At 47.7% G+C, this 18,746-nt stretch overlaps 2 protein-coding genes across 2 annotated transcripts; both read right to left on the reverse strand.

Moving 5' to 3' along the window:
- LOC120668430 (cold-responsive protein kinase 1-like) lies at positions 1 to 4,370 on the reverse strand. The gene is made up of 7 exons (XM_039948133.1): positions 4,068 to 4,370; positions 1,952 to 2,142; positions 1,756 to 1,871; positions 1,463 to 1,673; positions 1,119 to 1,356; positions 688 to 838; positions 1 to 576 (listed from the first exon to the last, which is right to left on the reverse strand). The coding sequence occupies exons 2-7, from the start codon at positions 2,019 to 2,021 to the stop codon at positions 217 to 219; spliced, it is 1,146 nt and encodes a 381-aa protein (XP_039804067.1). The 5' UTR covers positions 2,022 to 2,142; positions 4,068 to 4,370; the 3' UTR covers positions 1 to 216.
- A 7,713-nt stretch (positions 4,371 to 12,083) lies between these two features.
- Positions 12,084 to 14,006, reverse strand: LOC120668431 (patatin-like protein 3). The gene is made up of 2 exons (XM_039948134.1): positions 12,978 to 14,006; positions 12,084 to 12,851 (listed from the first exon to the last, which is right to left on the reverse strand). Exons 1-2 carry the CDS (start codon positions 13,860 to 13,862, stop codon positions 12,513 to 12,515), a joined length of 1,224 nt encoding a protein of 407 aa, XP_039804068.1. The 5' UTR covers positions 13,863 to 14,006; the 3' UTR covers positions 12,084 to 12,512.
- Between the last annotated feature and the right edge of the window lie 4,740 nt (positions 14,007 to 18,746).

Raw genomic sequence — 18,746 nt, forward strand, 5'->3', positions numbered from 1 at the left:
TAAAAATTTGAAATGAGCAGACTTCCATTTATTTACTTCACAGGTTGATTCTGGCTCTGAAAGTATAATCAATTTGTTCATATGCTCTATAACAGGGGAAAACGCACATCTATATGCACACGAAACATACAACCACCAAAAAGGATTCTGGCCTATGCTACATACAATTTGCTCTAGCTAAACGGTTGCAGACACAGTCAATCGCATCCCCGATCATCAGTCGCGCTCCGATATTGCTGTGAAGGTGATGGAGGTGCGCGTCGTCTCTTCAGACGATAGCGGGGATGAGCGCGCCATGATGGAGGTCAGCATGGTCGATGATGTGGCCCTGCTCCGGAGCTTCAGGTCCCTGAAGTCCCTGATCACGTCGGGCTTGTTGATCATCTCAGTGTTCACTTCCACCTCGCCTTTCAGCATGGCCACCACTGTTGAAATGCCTGGACGCCGCTTCGTGACGTCCTGGGTGCAGAGGAGCCCAATCTTCAGGAACCTGCAGGCTTGGTCGACATCTAGGTCGTCGCCTAGAGAACTGTCTATGATCTTCTCCAGATTCCCCTGGTCGTAGTATCTCCATGTCTGCAAAGTGGATGGGAAGTGTTCTGTTCAGAAATCAATTTGAAGCAAGAACATTCATATCAACTGGATTTCTTTTGTATGCTATTTGTACTAGTAGCATCCCGTATATACCTTCTCAAGAAGAATCTGATCATCATAGGGCAATTCCGTATCAGTATTGCATCTTCCGCTAACTATTTCGATGAGCAGAACACCATAGCTGTAGACATCTGCCCTCCGTGACACTTGTCCTCGAATTGCATATTCAGGAGCCAAGTAACCTCTGCAAGCAAAACTACAGTGTGAGGAGCAATACAGCGCTAGAAATAACATTTTCCAGTGATTACAAATAGTTTGGTTCCGTTCTTTTCATTGCACTCTTTGATCAAATTAGATCAATGAAAGCTATGTAACTTCGAAAAATTCTAGTAATCAATGCTTGTCACAGCTAAGTAAAAGACCATTAGAACCTGCATCAGTGTAAATTTAGGGGCAGAGCACATATGTTACAAGAGAACATACAGCAAAGCTGATGTAGGGCAACAACAATAATCTTTACTTACAGAGTTCCTGCGACTCTTGTGCTAACATGTGATACATCCGAAGGTAGAAGCTTTGCCAGACCAAAATCAGATATTTTTGGTGTAAGGTCCTTATCAAGAAGGATGTTGCTCGCCTTGATGTCGCGGTGAACAATATGAGGGCGGGCACAATCATGGAGGAAAGCCAATCCCTGGGCAACACCGATGCAGATATTCACTCGAGTTCTCCAGTTGAATTGGATGTTGCTATGCCCTGAACCTATAGCAACGCGAGCATGAGAATGTTACAGCATCTAAACATTTTATCTTGCGAAAATAATAGCACTCCAGAAAACAATATCAAGGGTTCAGTAAAGAGAAAGTACCTAGAAGGGTATGTGAAAGACTATTGTTCTCAAGATAATTGTAGATAAGGATCCTGTGGTTCCCTTCTACACAGCAGCCATAGAGTTTGACAAGATTCTCATGTGCAACATCAGAGATTGCAAGAAGCTCACTGAGAAACTCCTTTGCACCTTGTCTAGAATGTAAAGACAAAACCTTTACAGCAATAGCTGTTCCATCCTTGAGGGTTCCCTGAAGTGGTAAATTGGGAATATTTCAGGCACTAGTAATGTATTCTGGTCTATTGTCAAATTGACTAAGGTTCTGCTATTACCTTGTAGACAGGACCATAACCTCCCTCACCAATCTTATTGGCTTGGTCAAAATTTGATGTTGCTCTAACCAGTTCCCTATAGCTGTATCTTGTTATATTCTCAGAACCAGTGAAGTCTGCAGAAGTAAGTTTTAAGTGTCACAAATGCAGATTCAAATGGTTAATTTTCACATAACTGTAGCATAAGAGATCTTACCATCACTAGCCGGATCGTCTTGACGTTGGGGCCCTGTTTTCCTCTTGAAAAAGTGAGAAAAACAACTCATTGCTGACGTGTTTCAAACTCTCAGTGCACACAGTTGTGCCGTGTTTCATTTAACTTAGATTAGATGGCAGTTCAGTATCTATAAGTGAATTTCATCAACATTCAGCAGCAGCCATCATATCCTGAAACATGAGAACATGAACAGAGTTTATGGTTATGTAAGAAGTAGTATACACAGAGTACTAGGCAACTATCTACAGTTCCTTGCCACCATTAGTTTGGACTTAAGTTGGGCAAAACTTATTTCCACGCCACGGTGGGAGTATATTTATTTTGCAGGTAATGGAGGTTCATTGAAAAACCCAGAAATTGAACGCCAGCAGAAATAATGTAAAATGTATATTGGCAAAAAAATATTTCCCTGAATTCTGAAAAGGATATCTAATGTATGTTTCTAATAACAAAAACTTAACTAGAAACCTACTGAAAACACTGAATAATTTATATGATGTGATTGCGCTTTGCTGATAGAAAAAAAAAGTTGGCTTAGTTAGATCTAGTAGAGTAACCATGGGTGTTCTTATTTGCTGCACATAACCCAAGCATGTCGAAATCTCAACTTTATTCTCAGAATCAATGTAACCACAGAGAGCTTGTTGCAATGCTCCTGATTCGCAGGCGCTTGCATAAACTGTCGACACGGCAACTGATTTTTCTATCCTATACATATCACAATTCCAGGCTTCCAGATTCTTAAGCCCTGTTGGCCACATAATTTACAATTCACTTGAAGAGTTAGCAGGAGCAGGAAAACCACTGATGCACTAACCAGTGGTTTCAGCTCCCATATCCTCCTGGATATTTAATCAGAAACTTCATGTTACCAAAAAGACGATGCATGTTTATGATATGGTACAAGGATTGCAACCCAATAAGAAACTACCCTAGGTCGAGGCCGAGCACTTCAAAATATTTTCTTGTGTTCTCACTCTTGATTTGCATGTGCCCACCTAATCTATCTCCATTCTAACTATCTTTTCTATGCTATGTATATCACAATTCCACGATTCCAGGTTCCTAAATCCTCCCATTGACCACATAATATAAAATTCACCTGAAGCATGAACAGGAGCATGAAAACCACTGCAGTGCTTTCAGCACCCACTGTCCTATATACCAATTGTTCATCATTCACAAAGGAACAATCACGTCAGCATAGGCAAGATGATTAAACCTTATCGATGTCCATTGATCGGATACGTTGGTATTTCACTTGTAGTATTAATTCAGGCAACGATTGCATTATGATCAAATCCGGTAGGCTAGGCCTATTACAAGTTTTGTCAAGTCAAATGCGTCCTATGTTGGTTAGATAGGCATCAACATAAGACTCCTTTCCTTAACGCACCAAACACACTTTGGAAGAAACAGGATATATATATATATATATATATATATATATATATATATATATATATATATATATATATACGCGCTTCATCCTGTCAATAAACAACGTGGGAAGACAACCACACCGAAATGTGTCAATTTGTCAGTAGATAAAATAAAATATGTCTGCAACCTGTACGTCATTGCTTATCTATCTGATGGTTCCACGTAACAAACAACCAGGCCCAAAAAAAATATATTCCGTACGGCAAAACAACGGATTGCAGTCCATGGTACTGAACAGTGGCGAGTGATAGAAATATATGCGCTGGACTCCAACTGATTGCTGCAAGCAACAAACGCATGATTGGGCTAAATTTGCCCATTTTTGTACTGAAATATGTTAGAACTTGCATGTGCAAGGCTGGCAAGCAGATTCCAGCTACGAACTAAAATATCCTCATCGCTAATTCGCTAGGCTATCGGCAGACCATAAATTGGTGATCTTAGTGGCTGGTCCTGAATCACTAGGTTGTTCGATCAGAGACGCAGAACGAGCGTTTGCATCACCAACTAATCCCGTGCAACAGGGAGCACACAACAAACAGCATCAAGACCAAGGATTTAGTGATCTGCTACTCCAGTCGGCGAGACAAGAAGACGCAAAAGGGGGGACTTCTCCCCTACGAAATCCAAGGGGGCGGCCGGCGAAACTCACCCGAACCGCAACGGCGAAGGAGGCGGTGGACGCAGCCGCCGCCGCGCGGCCCGCGGAGAGTCCCAACCCCGCCGCCGCGCGGACCGGGAGCCGCCGGAAACCGAATAGCCCGCCCGCCGCAGCAAGCAAACCCCGGCGGGGAGGGAGCCGGGAGGGCGTCGATCGGTTAAAGACGCCGCCTTCTCTCTCTCTCTCTGGCTTGGAAGTCTCTGTCTCTCTCTCTCTAAGTCCCTCTCTCTCTCTCTCTCTCTCTCTCTCTGGCTTGGAAGTTTCCCCGAGCGCGGAACGGTGGGTGGGGGAGCGAGGGGAGGATGGAAGGACACCGGAGGTATGCTCTTAAGCGGCAGGCAGCGAGCGTGGCGGGCGCAGTCAAGCCGTTGACTCAGCGAGCCGGCAGGACCGGGCGCGGGCTCGGGGACGCGGGTTCGTTCGGCGGCCCCGTCACCGCGTGGGCCACCGCGGAAAGCTCCGCGCCGTGATGACTGGTGAGCGAGCTCGGGCCTCTCGGAGGCTGGCTGAGCTGACAGCTGAGTTCAAATTGACCTTGGCCCATGGAGAGAGAAACATGTTAGTACTGATGAAAAAAATGATTTTGTTTGGTTTTGTCCCCGTGTAACTTTAATCGCTAATTACGGTGTCAAATAAATTTAATTTATAAAATCAACTTCAGAACCTATGCGCTAGTGACCCTAAAAAATCTAATGAGACATTTGGCAGCGCGATTAGAGAAAGGTTACTGTAGCATCACTGTAGTAAATCATCGATTAATTACCGTCATTAGATTCGTCGCGAAAAGTTACACCCATCCCTAAAAAATTTTTGCAAATAGACTTCATTTAGTACACTATGCATACGAGATTTTTTTTCGGAAAGCGTGCGCGCTAGGATTGTTGAAAAACCAAACAAGGCCAATACATCTACACTTATCTTTCTTACATAATCACTCTATTCGTTTAGCTTGTCAGCCAGCCAAACAACAGTGTTTTCTCTCATACCAAATCACCATCAACCACCAGCCAGTAGCCAGTCAACAGTACTTTTCTCTGACGACAAATCGGCACCAGCTACCAACTACCGGTCATAGCCAGCTGAACAGAGCGAATACTATTGAAACAACTAAAACCAATCAGGTTTTTTACTAACAAGACGTAGGGCTTGGCAATGGATCTGTAGATCAAATGGAGCAGCACATGTTACTATTATAAAATGGAAAACTGCAGAGAGAGATGCATGTGTCTTCCAGGCGATGCCCGACGTGGACGCGTAGTCCGCGGCGCTTATAATTAAGTATGATCGAGCGAGCGAGTCCATTGTTAGATTAGACTTGCGTACGTTAATTCCTCTCGTCTTTGTCGTGCCCAGTTCACACTAGATCAATTAGTTAGTGCTTAGTAGTCTCGGGGCTTCTCATTAGCCGCCGGATAGATCATCGATCGATCAGCAACACGTTGTGCGCGCGCGCATCGTCTTTTTCTCGCAACCGTGTCTGCGCACGTATTTTATTAAAAAGGAACACACGCGCATCATCATGTCACGCGACCATGATATTATATATACTTTGCTAGTAGCTAGCATGTTCCTCTTTTATGTAACCTCAACAATTTCGTGCTGCGTGGTGTGAAAAAGCACGACGATGATGCGGGACCGGTATAGCCTCTGACTTTTGCAACGACGAAAACTAGGATGCGTTTTGGTTGCTCGATCGTATGGGGGTTTTGTAGGGTTAGGGTATCGTGTATTCACGATGAAATGAGTCATTGCATTCAGACAAAAAAAATGTTTTTTGGTTGGGCAGATGCAAGCAAGAGTGACTCTGCCGATGACAATGATGAGTGGAGGTCTGAATGAGAATCATTCGTATCTATCATATATCCGGTCTGAATGAGAACTTTTTTAAAAAAAAAATCGGCCATCTGCATCCAGCTCCTGCATGAGTCGATCGAGGTCAGGGGTACTTAATTCTTTACGTTGCATTCCATGCTGGCCAATCGAGTAAACTTGTTGCATGCAACTAATAATAACTCGGATTCAAGGGATAGTGGGATTTGGATCTGAAATAATCCTCTTTGAAGTGAACTAAAATGACAGCTAGCGGCCAACATCTGTAATGTAAAAGGCCGGAAAACTCTGCATTGGATCAATCTCCTGAGCAATCAAATCTTCTGAATGTCTTGAACGTACAGGGACGGCAGTGGACCTGTTGCTGACCTTCAATTCTCCAGCTGACTTTGACCGACTTGAAGGAATGCTGGACCTCTCGGGCTACCTGGGCGCCTGGGCTGCTAGAGCAAGGAGAACTAGTGTGATCAAAGAAAGAGACCTACTTGATGCCTTCCTCATGGGCCACCCGACCGGACAAACCCGATCCAACCCGTCCGAAAAAAACCGACCCGACCCAACCTGATCAAGTGACGGGTTGGGTACGGGTCGAAATTTTTTACCCGAAACTCAAAAAAACCTGATAGAATCCGAAAATTACACAAAAAATGTGGGCCAACCCGACCCAGTCCGAATCCAACCCAACCCGACCATATCACGGGTCGGGCACGGGCCAACATTTCCTCCTCCTAGAAACAGGTGAGTAACGTTGGCGACCTCGTCCATGCGGCCCATGCGTGGCTCCTCTGAAGGAGTCAAGTTTTGGCCCAAACGGCACCTGCATCTTTTGTTGCCCAAGTACCATTTGGGCCACAATTTGTCTACATTACGTTGCTCAAATGGGCCAATAATGTGAGCCCAAGAAGATCTGGATTCGGCTCGATTAGCCCACAGCCACACAAGCTCATCGGCCTTTTTTCATTTTTATATTTAAAAAAAACAAAATTTCAAAAATCTATGCCGAATAGGGAAATTTTCAAAAATGGATGCCTGTCGCCCCCGTAATGGGCGACAGGGTGCCTGTCGCCCATCCAGCTGGCGACAGGATCTAAATGTAATTTTTTTTTACATTTAGGTCCTGGCACACAAGGTGCATTAAACAGTGAACTTGTAAAATTGATATAAAATCGTAGAAAAATCGTAAAAATACAAACTCAACTGTTCTGGATTCTATGAAGTAATATCTACAACTTTTGTTAAATAAAGTTTTTCATTTGATCAATGTATCTAAATCAAGAAAAATAGTTCTTGTACCTAGAAAAATCTGAAATAATTCATTTGGTCTACTCGTGCTTATCTAAAATTTACCAAACTTTTTTTATAGCTCTTAGGAAATAAAATAATGGTACTGTAAAAGTTATGGCTTCTAATACTCAGTATAGCAGCATGGATAAATAACCCATTTAAACTAGACATATTGCAAGATCTAATTTAAAAACTTATTCTAGAAATGTTTTATGGGCCTACCAATTTTTTTACAAGCCTATTCTCGCCATATGAAACACTCTGGCCAAAGATGACATGCATCCAAAGGATGGATCTTGAGATTTAAATAAAAGTGCATTAAACTGGTATTTAAAATAGAGCAAGATAAATTGATGAAATGAAAAACTTTATGTAACAAAAGTTGTAGATCTTGTTTCACAGAATCCAGAACTTTTGAGTTTGTATGGCAGTCTGAAGAAGTCTCCCTTTGAGGCATTGTATGGCAGAAAGTGCAGGACTCCTCTCTATTGGGATCAGATTGGTGAAAAGCAGCTCTTTGGCCCTGAGATCATAGATGATGCAGAGCAGATGGTTCAGGCTGTGCGAGAAAATCTGAGGATTGCACAGAGCAGACAGAAGAGCTATGTAGATGGCAAACGGAGAGACCTGACTTTCAGTGTCGGTGATTATGTGTATCTGAAGGTGTCTCCGATGAGAGGAATCCGCAGATTCAATGTCAAAGGGAAGTTAGCACCTCGGTATGTGGGCCCATTCAAGGTGCTAGAGCGGAAAGGCGAAATTGCTTATCGCCTGGAGTTACCTCTCAGCCTCTCAGGAGTTCATGATGTCTTCCATATATCTCAGCTGAAGAGGTGTTTGCGAGTACCCGAGGAGCAGGCACCACTGGATGGAGTAGATGTGCAGGAAGATCTGACTTATACCGAGCATCCGGTGAAGATTCTGGAGACATCAGAAAGGGTTACTCGGAACAAGCGCATCAAGATGTGCAGAGTTCAGTGGAGTCACCACAGTGAAGCTGAGGCTACTTGGGAGCGAGAAGATGAGTTGAAGAAGACATATCCAGATCTCTTTGCTAGCCAGCCCAGCTAAATCTCGAGGACGAGATTTCTTTAAGGGGGTAGGGTATGTAACACCCTAATTTAAATTCCAGCATTTTAATAATAAATTTAATTGGCTTTATTCAAATTCCTAAGGTTTATTGTGTTAGTCTCGCATTTAATCTAGTTTTTGTTTCACCAGTAATTAAAATTTTCTTAGGTTTAACTTTGTTGATGCATTCATGCTGATGCATTGTTTTAATTGTTTGATTTCATAGGGGTTTGAATTCAAAATTTCTTTTGAATTCAAATAGTTGAGCTTGAGTGAGAAATAGAATAGAAATAGAAATAGAAAAGGAAAAAAACCCAAAGCAAACCCAAACCCAACTTCCCAGCCCAAACCCACCTCCCTCCCCGCGGCCCAACCTTCTGCGCGGGCCCAGCAGCTCTCCCGAGCCCAGCCCGGTCCGCCTCCTCCTCCCTCTCCCTTCCCGGGCGGCCCAGCCCGCACACCACCCCCTCAGCCCGCGCGCGCACCACTCCTCCACTCCGGCCCAGCTAGACCCCACGCGCCCGAGCCACGCCTCCACCCGCTCGCGGCCCAGCTTCCCGGTCCGCCCCGCGATCCCGCTCGCGCAGCAGCCCGCTCGCCCGCACCCCCACTGACCGGGCGGACCCGCCCGTCATCCCTCACCTCCCGCTTACCCCGCGCAACGCCCGGCCGAGTCCTCGCCGTGATCTCCGCGCCGCGTCAGCCCCTGGACCCGCACGCCGAGGCCGGCCTTCCCTTCTTAAACCGCCCTGGCCCTCCCCAGCGCCCCATCTCCCCACACAGCCGCCACCCCTACGCCCCAGTGCCAACCCCGCGACCTCCGCCCGGCGCAGAGCACCGCGCCGCCGCGGCCACGTCGCCCTGCCGCGCCACCACCCCTGCCAAGCTCTACCAGAACTCCGCCCCGAGTCCAGGCTTCGCCTCGAGCCCTCTAACCTCGACCACAACCTTTACGGCGCCGGAATTTCCGCCAAGGGCCGAACGCCGGTGAGTAACCCCGCCTTTCGATTTCTCGCCGCCGGTGGTCCCTGACCCGTCCTGACCCCTTGGTTTGCTCCGCAGCCTCGCCCCAAGTGGGTCCGCGCCGTCCAGAAGCTCGGGAGCGCCCTCCTTCAAACCCTCCTCAATCGCTGCCTCTGCGCCGCCGCCAAACTCGCCGCCGACCCCTCCACGCTATGGATCCGTCCACCCCACGCCCTCGGTGAGCCACGCCTCGGTCTGTTCTATCTTTTGGCACTAGTTTTTGTGGATCCGAAGCCCCAGCACCCCCAGAACCCCGTTCGCCGGCGATGCTCCGCCGTGCACACCCGCCACCGCCGCCACACACGCCGTCCCGAACCCCAATCCACTTCTCTGAGCGCATAGGTGTGTTACGCATGCCACGGGCAACATCCACGACCAAATCCCAGGCCGATCTGAGCCCGGAAGCCCCAGAAACGCCACACGCCGGCGATTCCCCGCCGCGGGAGCTCGCCGCCGGCGCGTCCCGCCGCCGCCCCGCGCCCCTTTGCCCTGGACCGTCAGATCCGTACGCAATGGCTCAGATTAGATTGAGTCTCCCTTAGATCTGAGCCGCTAGATCCCAATCCAGCGGCCTGAATCCACCCGTACCGGTTCGGCCTGGAGTTTTTCTAAAGAGACCCCCGGTTCTGTTGAAATCAACCCGCAGTCCGAACTTATTCAAAAATAATTACGCAGAGGTCCTGTTTTTAACGCGTAGCCCCCTGAGTTTTACCAGATTTGAACCCGCCGTCCACCCTTGGCGTTTTTGCACGCTAGACCCTGGAACTAAGGTTTATTTATGTCCAGGCCCCCTGGAACTTCAGTTTTCTTACAAATAAGCCCCTAGAACTTGTTTTTAGCCTAGAAAATGCGTTTTAGCTCCGTTTTTAGCGTTCTTTATATCCACGCAATCGTTGTAACGCATAGAACAGTATTAGAGTAGTTTAGTGCGCTGTTTTTATGTATTGATGTACTGCTTCTTAGCTTTTTGTTAGTGTTTGCTTGTATGCTTATTATCGTGCATTGTTTTGGCCATGTGTTCGTGAGTAGACGTTGATCCATCTGAGGAGCCCCAGTACCAGTACCCGGAGCAGCCGTCTTCGGAGCACTTTGAGCAGCAGCAGGAGCAGTACGAGGAAGGCAAGTATAACATGAACAACCTATCACCTTTAAATACAATTTCATACTGCATTTTAATACTGTATGCCTATAAGGATTTTCCTAGCCACTTTATATCCTTTATATATACCTTTGTGTTGCATTTTTGGTTAGTTGTGCTAGGTTGCTGCGCTACAACATATTCTGGTCCTTTTTAATTAAATTGATTAATGGTTTACTTGAATTTAATTCTGAGAGTGGCACTCTGTGTGGCTTGAGTGGCTCACTTCTCGTTAAAATTGGTTTTGTTAGAAACATGGTTTAGGGGGCCAGCACGGTGCTTAGTGCTTGGTTGGCCACTCTCCATAAGGACCGGTTCATAGAGCGACAACCTGGGACAACAGCGCTACCACAAGACTGGAATGGGACGGTCTTGGCTTACTAATTAGGCCATTTTGGTTCGGGAGTAACTTACCGACGGGGCATGGGGGGTGGTGAGCTTCAATGGTGGCCAGGCTACGAGGCTGGTCTGTGTGTCTTGTACCCCCTCGAGGTGGTTACCATCGTTGCGGAGCCTGATTCTTTAGCGGTTACACCTTACCAATGTGTCCTTTGTAACGGTCTCGTAGTGAGTTTGCTAGTCATCTCACCTAAGGAAGTGTGATGAACAACTGGCGTAGCTCACGACTTGTGGGTAAAGATGTGCAACCTCTGCAGAGTGTAAAACTGGTATACTAGCCGTGCTCACGGTCATGAGCGGCCCAGATCCTCCTTTTGATTAGTGGGGTTAGCCCCTTCCGACGAGGGGGTGCCTCTCGGGGTTACCTTGGTGGCTTGGTTTTGGTATGGTTCTCAGTAGTATCATGATTAAATTTGACTAATTACTATGTAACTGGGTTAATGGTAATTCATCAACTTGTAGTAAATAGCTTTAATAAAATTTTGCCAAGATTAAAAGCTAATGCAGTTGAGTCAGCCAACTTTAGAGCCTCATAGTTTGTGTTATACTTGTTGAGTACAAGTTGTGTACTCACCCTTGCCTCTTCTCTACTTTTTCCTTCTGGCTACGCTACTGCTGCTCAGTTCCTGCCGACGCGAGGGAGTTCGCTCAGCGCTACCAGGACTACGAGGACTTCTAGGCGTTCGTCTCCCAGTCGACGTCCCTGTGGCGCCCTGCTCAGCTTCGGAGAGTTCTTTCATCGTATTTGTACTTCGCTTCCGCTATATCAGACATTTTGTCATTAATGTAATAAATAACATTCGTATTCGTTTTATTATGTCTTATTCGTGATATGTGCTGTGATATACTGTTCATTCTGTTGTATATACGTGTGACTTGATCCTGACACGTATATGATTGCTCGGTTTATGTTCTTTTATAAACCGGGTGTTACAGTTCGCAATCTCGCACTTTTGGGCCGCGAACAGAACACCGGGTAAAAGGACGGCCCGGCCCAGAGACTGCAAGTGGTAGCCCAGCTTTTGGCCTTTGGTGCTTTTGCGCCAAGACATGAACGAAATGATGCTGTCGGTGTCGGTCGCCAGAGCCTGTGTGTCGTCGTCCGTCGGGTCCCTCTCCATCTCCTCTCCCCAATGGCAGCTCATCTGATGAGCAGCTACACACACACACACAGAGACCTAGCAGCAGATTGACGGTTCTGGCCATGGAGTTCCTGTCGTCTTGCCGTGCTTCCTCATTCTCTAACCAATCGGCCCGAGCCGTAAAAAAGGGGGCCAAAATTTACAGTTCAAGTTCGGCGGTGAAAAACCGCACGGACAAGAGAGCAGCTGTACGTGATCAGTAAACGCCACACCGACAGTAGCATCACATCGCAATCCAAGCTCCGGACACTCTCTACACTCTAGTAGTACATTGCAATTTCAGGCACACCGCACACACACCCACACAGTGCATCCATCTCCTAGCTCTACGAGAGAACACCTTGGCTCGACGGCCCTCCTCTTTCTTCCCGGCGGCCGTCGGCGAGCGCGGGCCGGGGACCGGGAGCGAGGCGGCGCCGGCAGGCAAACAAAACCCCGAGCGCCGGCGCCGCGCTAGACTAAAAACCCCGGCAAACGCATAAATAAAACGGAAAAGAAAGAAAAGAAGGCGGCCAAGGTGCTGCTGCTGCTGCCTCGGGTCTCGGCGGCTCAGGGCGACTCCGAGGAGGAGTTGGTGGACACGGTGATGAGCGTGGACGCCGACGACGACGACGTCCGCGGCGTCGCGGAGGGCTTCACGAGCACCACGGGCGCCTTGCTCTCCAGCCGCCGGTGGTGCTCCCGCACCAGCTGCTCGGCCACGCCGTCCAGCCGCTCGCCGTTGGTCTGCGCCATCACCTTCCTCCCGCGGAACAGCACCGACTCCACGGCACGCTCCGCCAGCGCCGCCTCCGCCGTCTCGCCGCCGGGGGCGATGCCGTTGCCCTGGATGCGGACGTAGTTGCTGGCCCTGCTCTCCCCGAACGCCATCGACACGGCTTGGTCCACCTGAAAAAGAGCGCTCGGTTAGCCTTGCTCTGCTTGCCCCCAAATGGTAGAGTACAAATACAGTCGTGTCCAAGATAAAAAAAAAGGTGGTCAAGACGACAAGAGAATCTTTGGTGGCGTACGTACCATGTCGGCCTGGCAAGCTCCGGCGATGCGCAGGAGGCTGGAGGACGAGGGGCGGACGAGCGAGGCGGCGGCGCTCCCGCCGAGCGACAGCACCACGAGGTCGCCCGCGCCGGCGGCCAAGGGGAACTCGCGCTTGTTGTGGAGCACGTGCGTGACGGCCACGGCCGTCGGGTTGGCCACGGAGGCGGAGGCGCCGCCCCCTCCCGCGCCCGCGCCCGCCGCGGCGCGCAGCCTGGTGCGCCCGTCCAGCGACGCCACCTCCGCGGGGCCGACCCCGCACGCCGCCGCGCAGACCTGCCACAGCGGGAAGTCGAACGCCTCCGCCTCCACGGCGTCGGCGCGGGAGAACACGAACGGCGCCGCGCTCGCCATGTCGTAGCACGGGATCAGCAGCGGCTTCGCGGCGTCGCGCACGGTCAGGTCCCCGAACACCTTCCTGAACACGGCCTCCGGGCGCCGGAACAGCCCGCCCCGCCCGCCGCGCCCCGACAGCACCTTCCGGTTCTTGGCCACGACGTCGCGCGCCGCCTCGGCGGGCATCCGGCACGCGAACAGCGCCGCCGCGAGGAAGCCTCCCACGCCGGAGCCGGCGGCCAGGTCGAAGAAGTCCGCGACGCGCGCGTCGGGGTCGCCGGAGAGCTCCTGCAGCCTGCGCTCGAGGCGGGCCAGCGCGGCCGCTGCCAGCGCGCCGCCGTCGGCTCCGCCGTCGATGGAGAGCACGCGGACGCGGCCCACGGAGCAGGAACCCTCCAGCGGCGACGCGCCGAACAGGAAGTTGGACTCGAGGATGGAGAAGATCTCCTGGCTGAGGCGGTCGGAGCCGCCGAGCGCCGCCAGTGACGGCAGCAGCTTCTGATCGAGCAGTTGGAGCGAGGCGGTCGCCATCTCCGCTTGAGCTCAACGTGGACAGCGGGAGCCCTGGATTGGGTCCTGGAGAATGCGATTGATATGGGAAGAAGGGTGAGGCCGAGGTGAGTGTTGGGCTTCGTCTTCCCCGGGGGAGAATTTATACTGGAGCGGCGGGCTTGGGCTTCGTCTTCCCCGGGGGAGAATTTATACTGGAGCGGCGGGCTCATAGCTTCCCGCCACGGCGCCTGGTAGCACACGCGCTCGTGCCCGTAACCGCCGGTGCGCCGCGTGTCCTGTTGTGTCCTGGCTTCACCCCTGAATGCTCGGTCATTCATTCGGTTGGAGCTTTTTTTTTAGAAGTCCAAATTACACTCTCTAACTACAAAATCGAATAACATAAACTATCCAATTGTTGAAACAAATTTAACCCTTGGGTGGTCAAGGTGGTTTTGTATTTTTAAAAAAACAAAAATCTAATTAGCTTTAAAAAAATCAAAACTAATTCATTTTGAATAAAAAAAATGAAACTAGTACTAATTTTTTTAAAAAATATAACCTATTTATTATTGCTCTATTTGAATCTTTATTATTTAAAAACAATAGACATAACTACAAACAACTAAATATTATGAAATAAAAAAATTAGATCTGAAAAACTGAAAATATCGTACCAATAGATATGTTACATTTTAGAAAAATTTGTATACCCATTTTATACTTTTTTGTTTTAAAATGAATTACTTATGAATTTTTAGTTTAAATTCGAATATTTTTAATTCTCAAAAAATAGAAAACCACCTTCAAAACTATCTAAAGAGCCAAATTTTCCCGGTTTCAACAGTTGGATGGCGTTGTTATCTGATTTTGTAGTTAAATGTTGAAAATCGAATTTTTGTGATAGTTCAGAGGTGTAAAGCGGACTTTCTCCCTTTTTTTCTTTTCCTTATTTTCTTCATCACTTGATTAACAAGCTAAACCTTAGGGTGTGTTTAGTTGGTGAAAAAGTTTGGATTTTAGTACTGTAGCATATTTCGTTGTTACTTGACAAAAAATATCCAATTATGGACTAATTAGGTTTAAAAGATTCAGCTCGTGCTAATTAGTTAGACTGTGTAATTAGTTACTTTTTCAACTGCATTTAATGCTCCATGCATGTGTTCGAAAATTCGATGTGACGGGTACTGTGCAATTTTTTGGGAACTAAACAGGCCTTAGTCAGTGCAACATATCTCAGAGGAATAAGTGAACGACGCATCAATAATATTCATTAACAATACGGGTACTAAGTTTCACCACCGAATCCAAAAAATATAAATGTGCTTAAGATTGTTAGTGGTCGTGGTCAAAACCTTTTCATTTTGACCATCAACAATAAAAAAATGACATAGGTTGGTGTTATTTGATTCTTCATGCAAACTAATTTCAATATACATATATAGCTATTTCTAATTAAGATTGTTACGGATCCCAAAGGCATTCTCCGCTATGTCCAACCTTAAATGTGGGAATGGCATGGTCCTAGCAGGCTTGTTGTTAGCCCGAATAATCCGGGGAGATGGGATGAGATGGGGCCATACACACAAATCATCGCTTACTCGATGACGAGGGATTAGGGGAGAAACTTTACGGAGACGAAATTAAGTGCGGCCGACCTTTGCCCGATCCTTCCCCAATCATCGATTGCCTCCCGCACATCACACTGATGGACCAAAAGCGACGGAGCTGCATGGCCCCAAAAAAATCCATCCTGCGCACCAGTACTTGTAATATATCAAAGGGGAGGATCGGACGAGCGAGCATCATTCGAGGCTTGTTTCTTTCGCGACCTCAAAGCAAAGCTAGCTCCCAATGATCGCGATTCCAGTGTCCATCGCTGCTGGGAGTAGCTTATTAGCAATAGCTCACTCGGCTCGGGTACGGTCAGCTCAGCCTCAGCTACCGGCCGCCACTAGCTCCGATCCCGTACGTCCTGCTCGCTCATCATCCGCTAGCTAGCTCCATTTCGTCTCATCTTGAGCTTTACTCAACCTTGCGAAGCAACAACCACCAACCGCTACGTACTACTCCTAGCTAGAGCCACGGTTCCTTTTCCACTCACTCCTCCATGGCGCATTGGCGCGTCGACGAGACGACGACGGAGCTGAGGTCAGCATCATCGCCGCGGTGCCCGTCCGCCCAGCGATCCCCGCCGCGACTCGGCGCCATGATTTGCCTGCCGGCGCCCGCTCCCAATCATTTGCTGGCGGGCGACGGGAGAAGGACCAAGCCCGGCCCCCTGACGAGAAAAATCAATCAAATAGGAAACCGAGTGGTGGATTGCGGCTAGTTTAGTTAGGTGCCGGCAACCGGATAGCATTTGCGAGCGAGGGTGCGCGCTACTAGCCGGGCACATCTCCAATAGTTTTTTTGTTTCTCCAAGTGTTCTCGATCAAATCATGCATCATGCCACGGTCCTTGCATTACCTTCATGAAGGGAACTGCATCGTCCCTGATCATTGCATGCAGGCAGCTCCGTGTTGCTTGTGGTTTGCGTTGGTCTTGGTTTCTTTGATTACTTTGTTTATTTCATCCGCTTAACAAATAAAAAAAGCAGCAGGGAGTGATAGGACCCAAGCAAAGGTGTGTGCCCCTTGGTGTAAGGTAGGCACAAGGCAAGGCCCGTTTTTTCTAAAAGGGAACTTGATGGATGCTAATTGAGCCCCCGTTGTTTATTCCTGCTAGCTTTCTCTTAGCTTCCCTGGTGCTCTGCATACTATCCTACTACTATACCCTGCTTGCTTGTCCCCCCCGGCCACCAGCAGAGACTTCCATCGTTTAGTGCCAATGCTAATCTAGCAATCTGGATTCTGAAGCAACTTTAAGCTCACTGCACTGCTCACTCACAAGCCATGATGACGATGATGTTCCTTGAGTGCCCTTGTACCCTTCCAAACCGCCTTGGGATTAGGGTTGAAAACAGTCGGAAACGGTAATTATTCGGTAATCAGTTTTTTGGTCGTTTTTCTTTGATTGCGAATAAATAGGATATAGAATCTTGTATACAAATTTGTATTCTTGTTTTGAGCATTGAGCTTGTAAAGATTCATAAAAGGTAAACCTCAAATTCATCCTATATTTTCTCAAATGATAGATATAAAATTCGGTATGGATTCGGAAACAAATTCGGTATTTTTTTCACTTTTTTTTGTTGTAGGGAGCAAATAATGCATAAAATAATTTATGCAAAATTTTATTCTTATTTGTAATAATGTGCTTGATAATATAAAAAATGATCACCATCCAATTTTATACATATCTATTTTAAAATATTAAATTTGTTCTAACAGTTCATATTACCACTTTCATCCCTACTTGGGATTATTCTGCAGCTAGCACACATGAACTGAATACGCATACGTGGAAGTTCACATGCAGTATTATATTTTATCAAGACATTATGAATTGAATACTAGTGATAGATAGTGGTACGATGCCAAGATTTTTTTTTGAAATCAAGATATTTTAATTTTGGAGCAGAAGAGAATGAAAACAACACTGTGTGTGAATGATAATCTGGTGAGTGGTTTGGAGAGCCACACACAACACATACATAATGGTGCCAGATGGCCTGGATGGACCACACCAACTGCCAGATGTCTGATGGCGATGCGATATGAGAAAAGAATAGGGGGAAACTGTGCGTGATGCTGCACCCGTGCATGCACGACAAGGACGCCGTCGGGCGACCCCTGTTCGTGGAGCTGAGCCATCACTCGCACTCTCGTTTTTGTTTCCTTCCTTTCCTTTTCCTTTTTCTTTTTACAGGAGGAGCCTCGTCTCTGCATCTGCCTGTGTGCTTATAGTGATGACGTGTTCATGCTCTGCTTAGTTGTTTCCTCTGCTTGCTCCTAAACAACCTGCTTTCTTTGTGCATGCATGACACATGATCTAACTGCACTTAACTAATCAGATAGTACTTTCGTTTCAAAAAAAAACTATATACTAGTACTTTAATCGGGCCATGAAAAAAACGTACTTATAGCATATCCATACTATTATACGCGGCGTGTACACTGCTTCAATTCCGTGTGTTGCATGTGTACCCGGCACGCGAATATTGGTGCATGTGGCCGCAAATCTCGGGTGATGAGAAGACGATGATGATTATGGTGATCACTGATCAGCCGTGCCGGCTGGGATGTTAAGCATTGACCGTGTCTGACTACGTCCATGATGGCTGCACGCTCGCTGCCTCTCTGAATGCAGGATGTGGATGGTTCCTTCCCCTCCCAGGCCAATCCTCTCTCAACTGTAGAGCGGTTTCCGTCAGGAAATTAAAGAAGGAAAACTGCAGGCATCTCCTCTGAATATGACCTTGGGATGGATTAGGATTAGATATGTGTGTTTGCACATGACTTGATGATCATGGGGAAAAAGGACTACTCGTGTCCTGTCCAAAACAAATCACAGAAACATTCTGATGACGTGAACTGCAGCCCTGATGACCGAAAATAACATTGTTTTTTTTTTGTATGTGTGGTGCCGGTGCTAGTTATCCTTGCACAAGAAGAAAGATACCCCTATATTGTACCCATGTTGATCAACTAACCCCCCGTGCATTATGCTACTGCTAGGAAAAGGACCGGTCGGATGGGAGTATCAGGGAGGTGTCTGAAGAAATCCACCCATCTGCAGTTCGTACAGAGCTACGTAGCATTCACAATCACAGCAACAACTTTCTTGACCCATCTTCTGCAAAATGGAAACACATGTAGTAATATGCCCATAATAATAGCTCCTGTAATTAACCCCACGACAGTCCAGCCTAGCACTGCGAAATCGACAAAGCTCTGCACACCTGCAGAAAATGAACAATGGGGCAGTGACCACATGCTGCCACGCAGCTGAGGCGGTGCATCTAGACATCACTGGTCCAACACG

Source organism: Panicum virgatum, chromosome 4N (assembly GCF_016808335.1).
Source record: "Panicum virgatum strain AP13 chromosome 4N, P.virgatum_v5, whole genome shotgun sequence".
Classification (NCBI taxonomy): Eukaryota; Viridiplantae; Streptophyta; class Magnoliopsida; order Poales; family Poaceae; genus Panicum; species Panicum virgatum.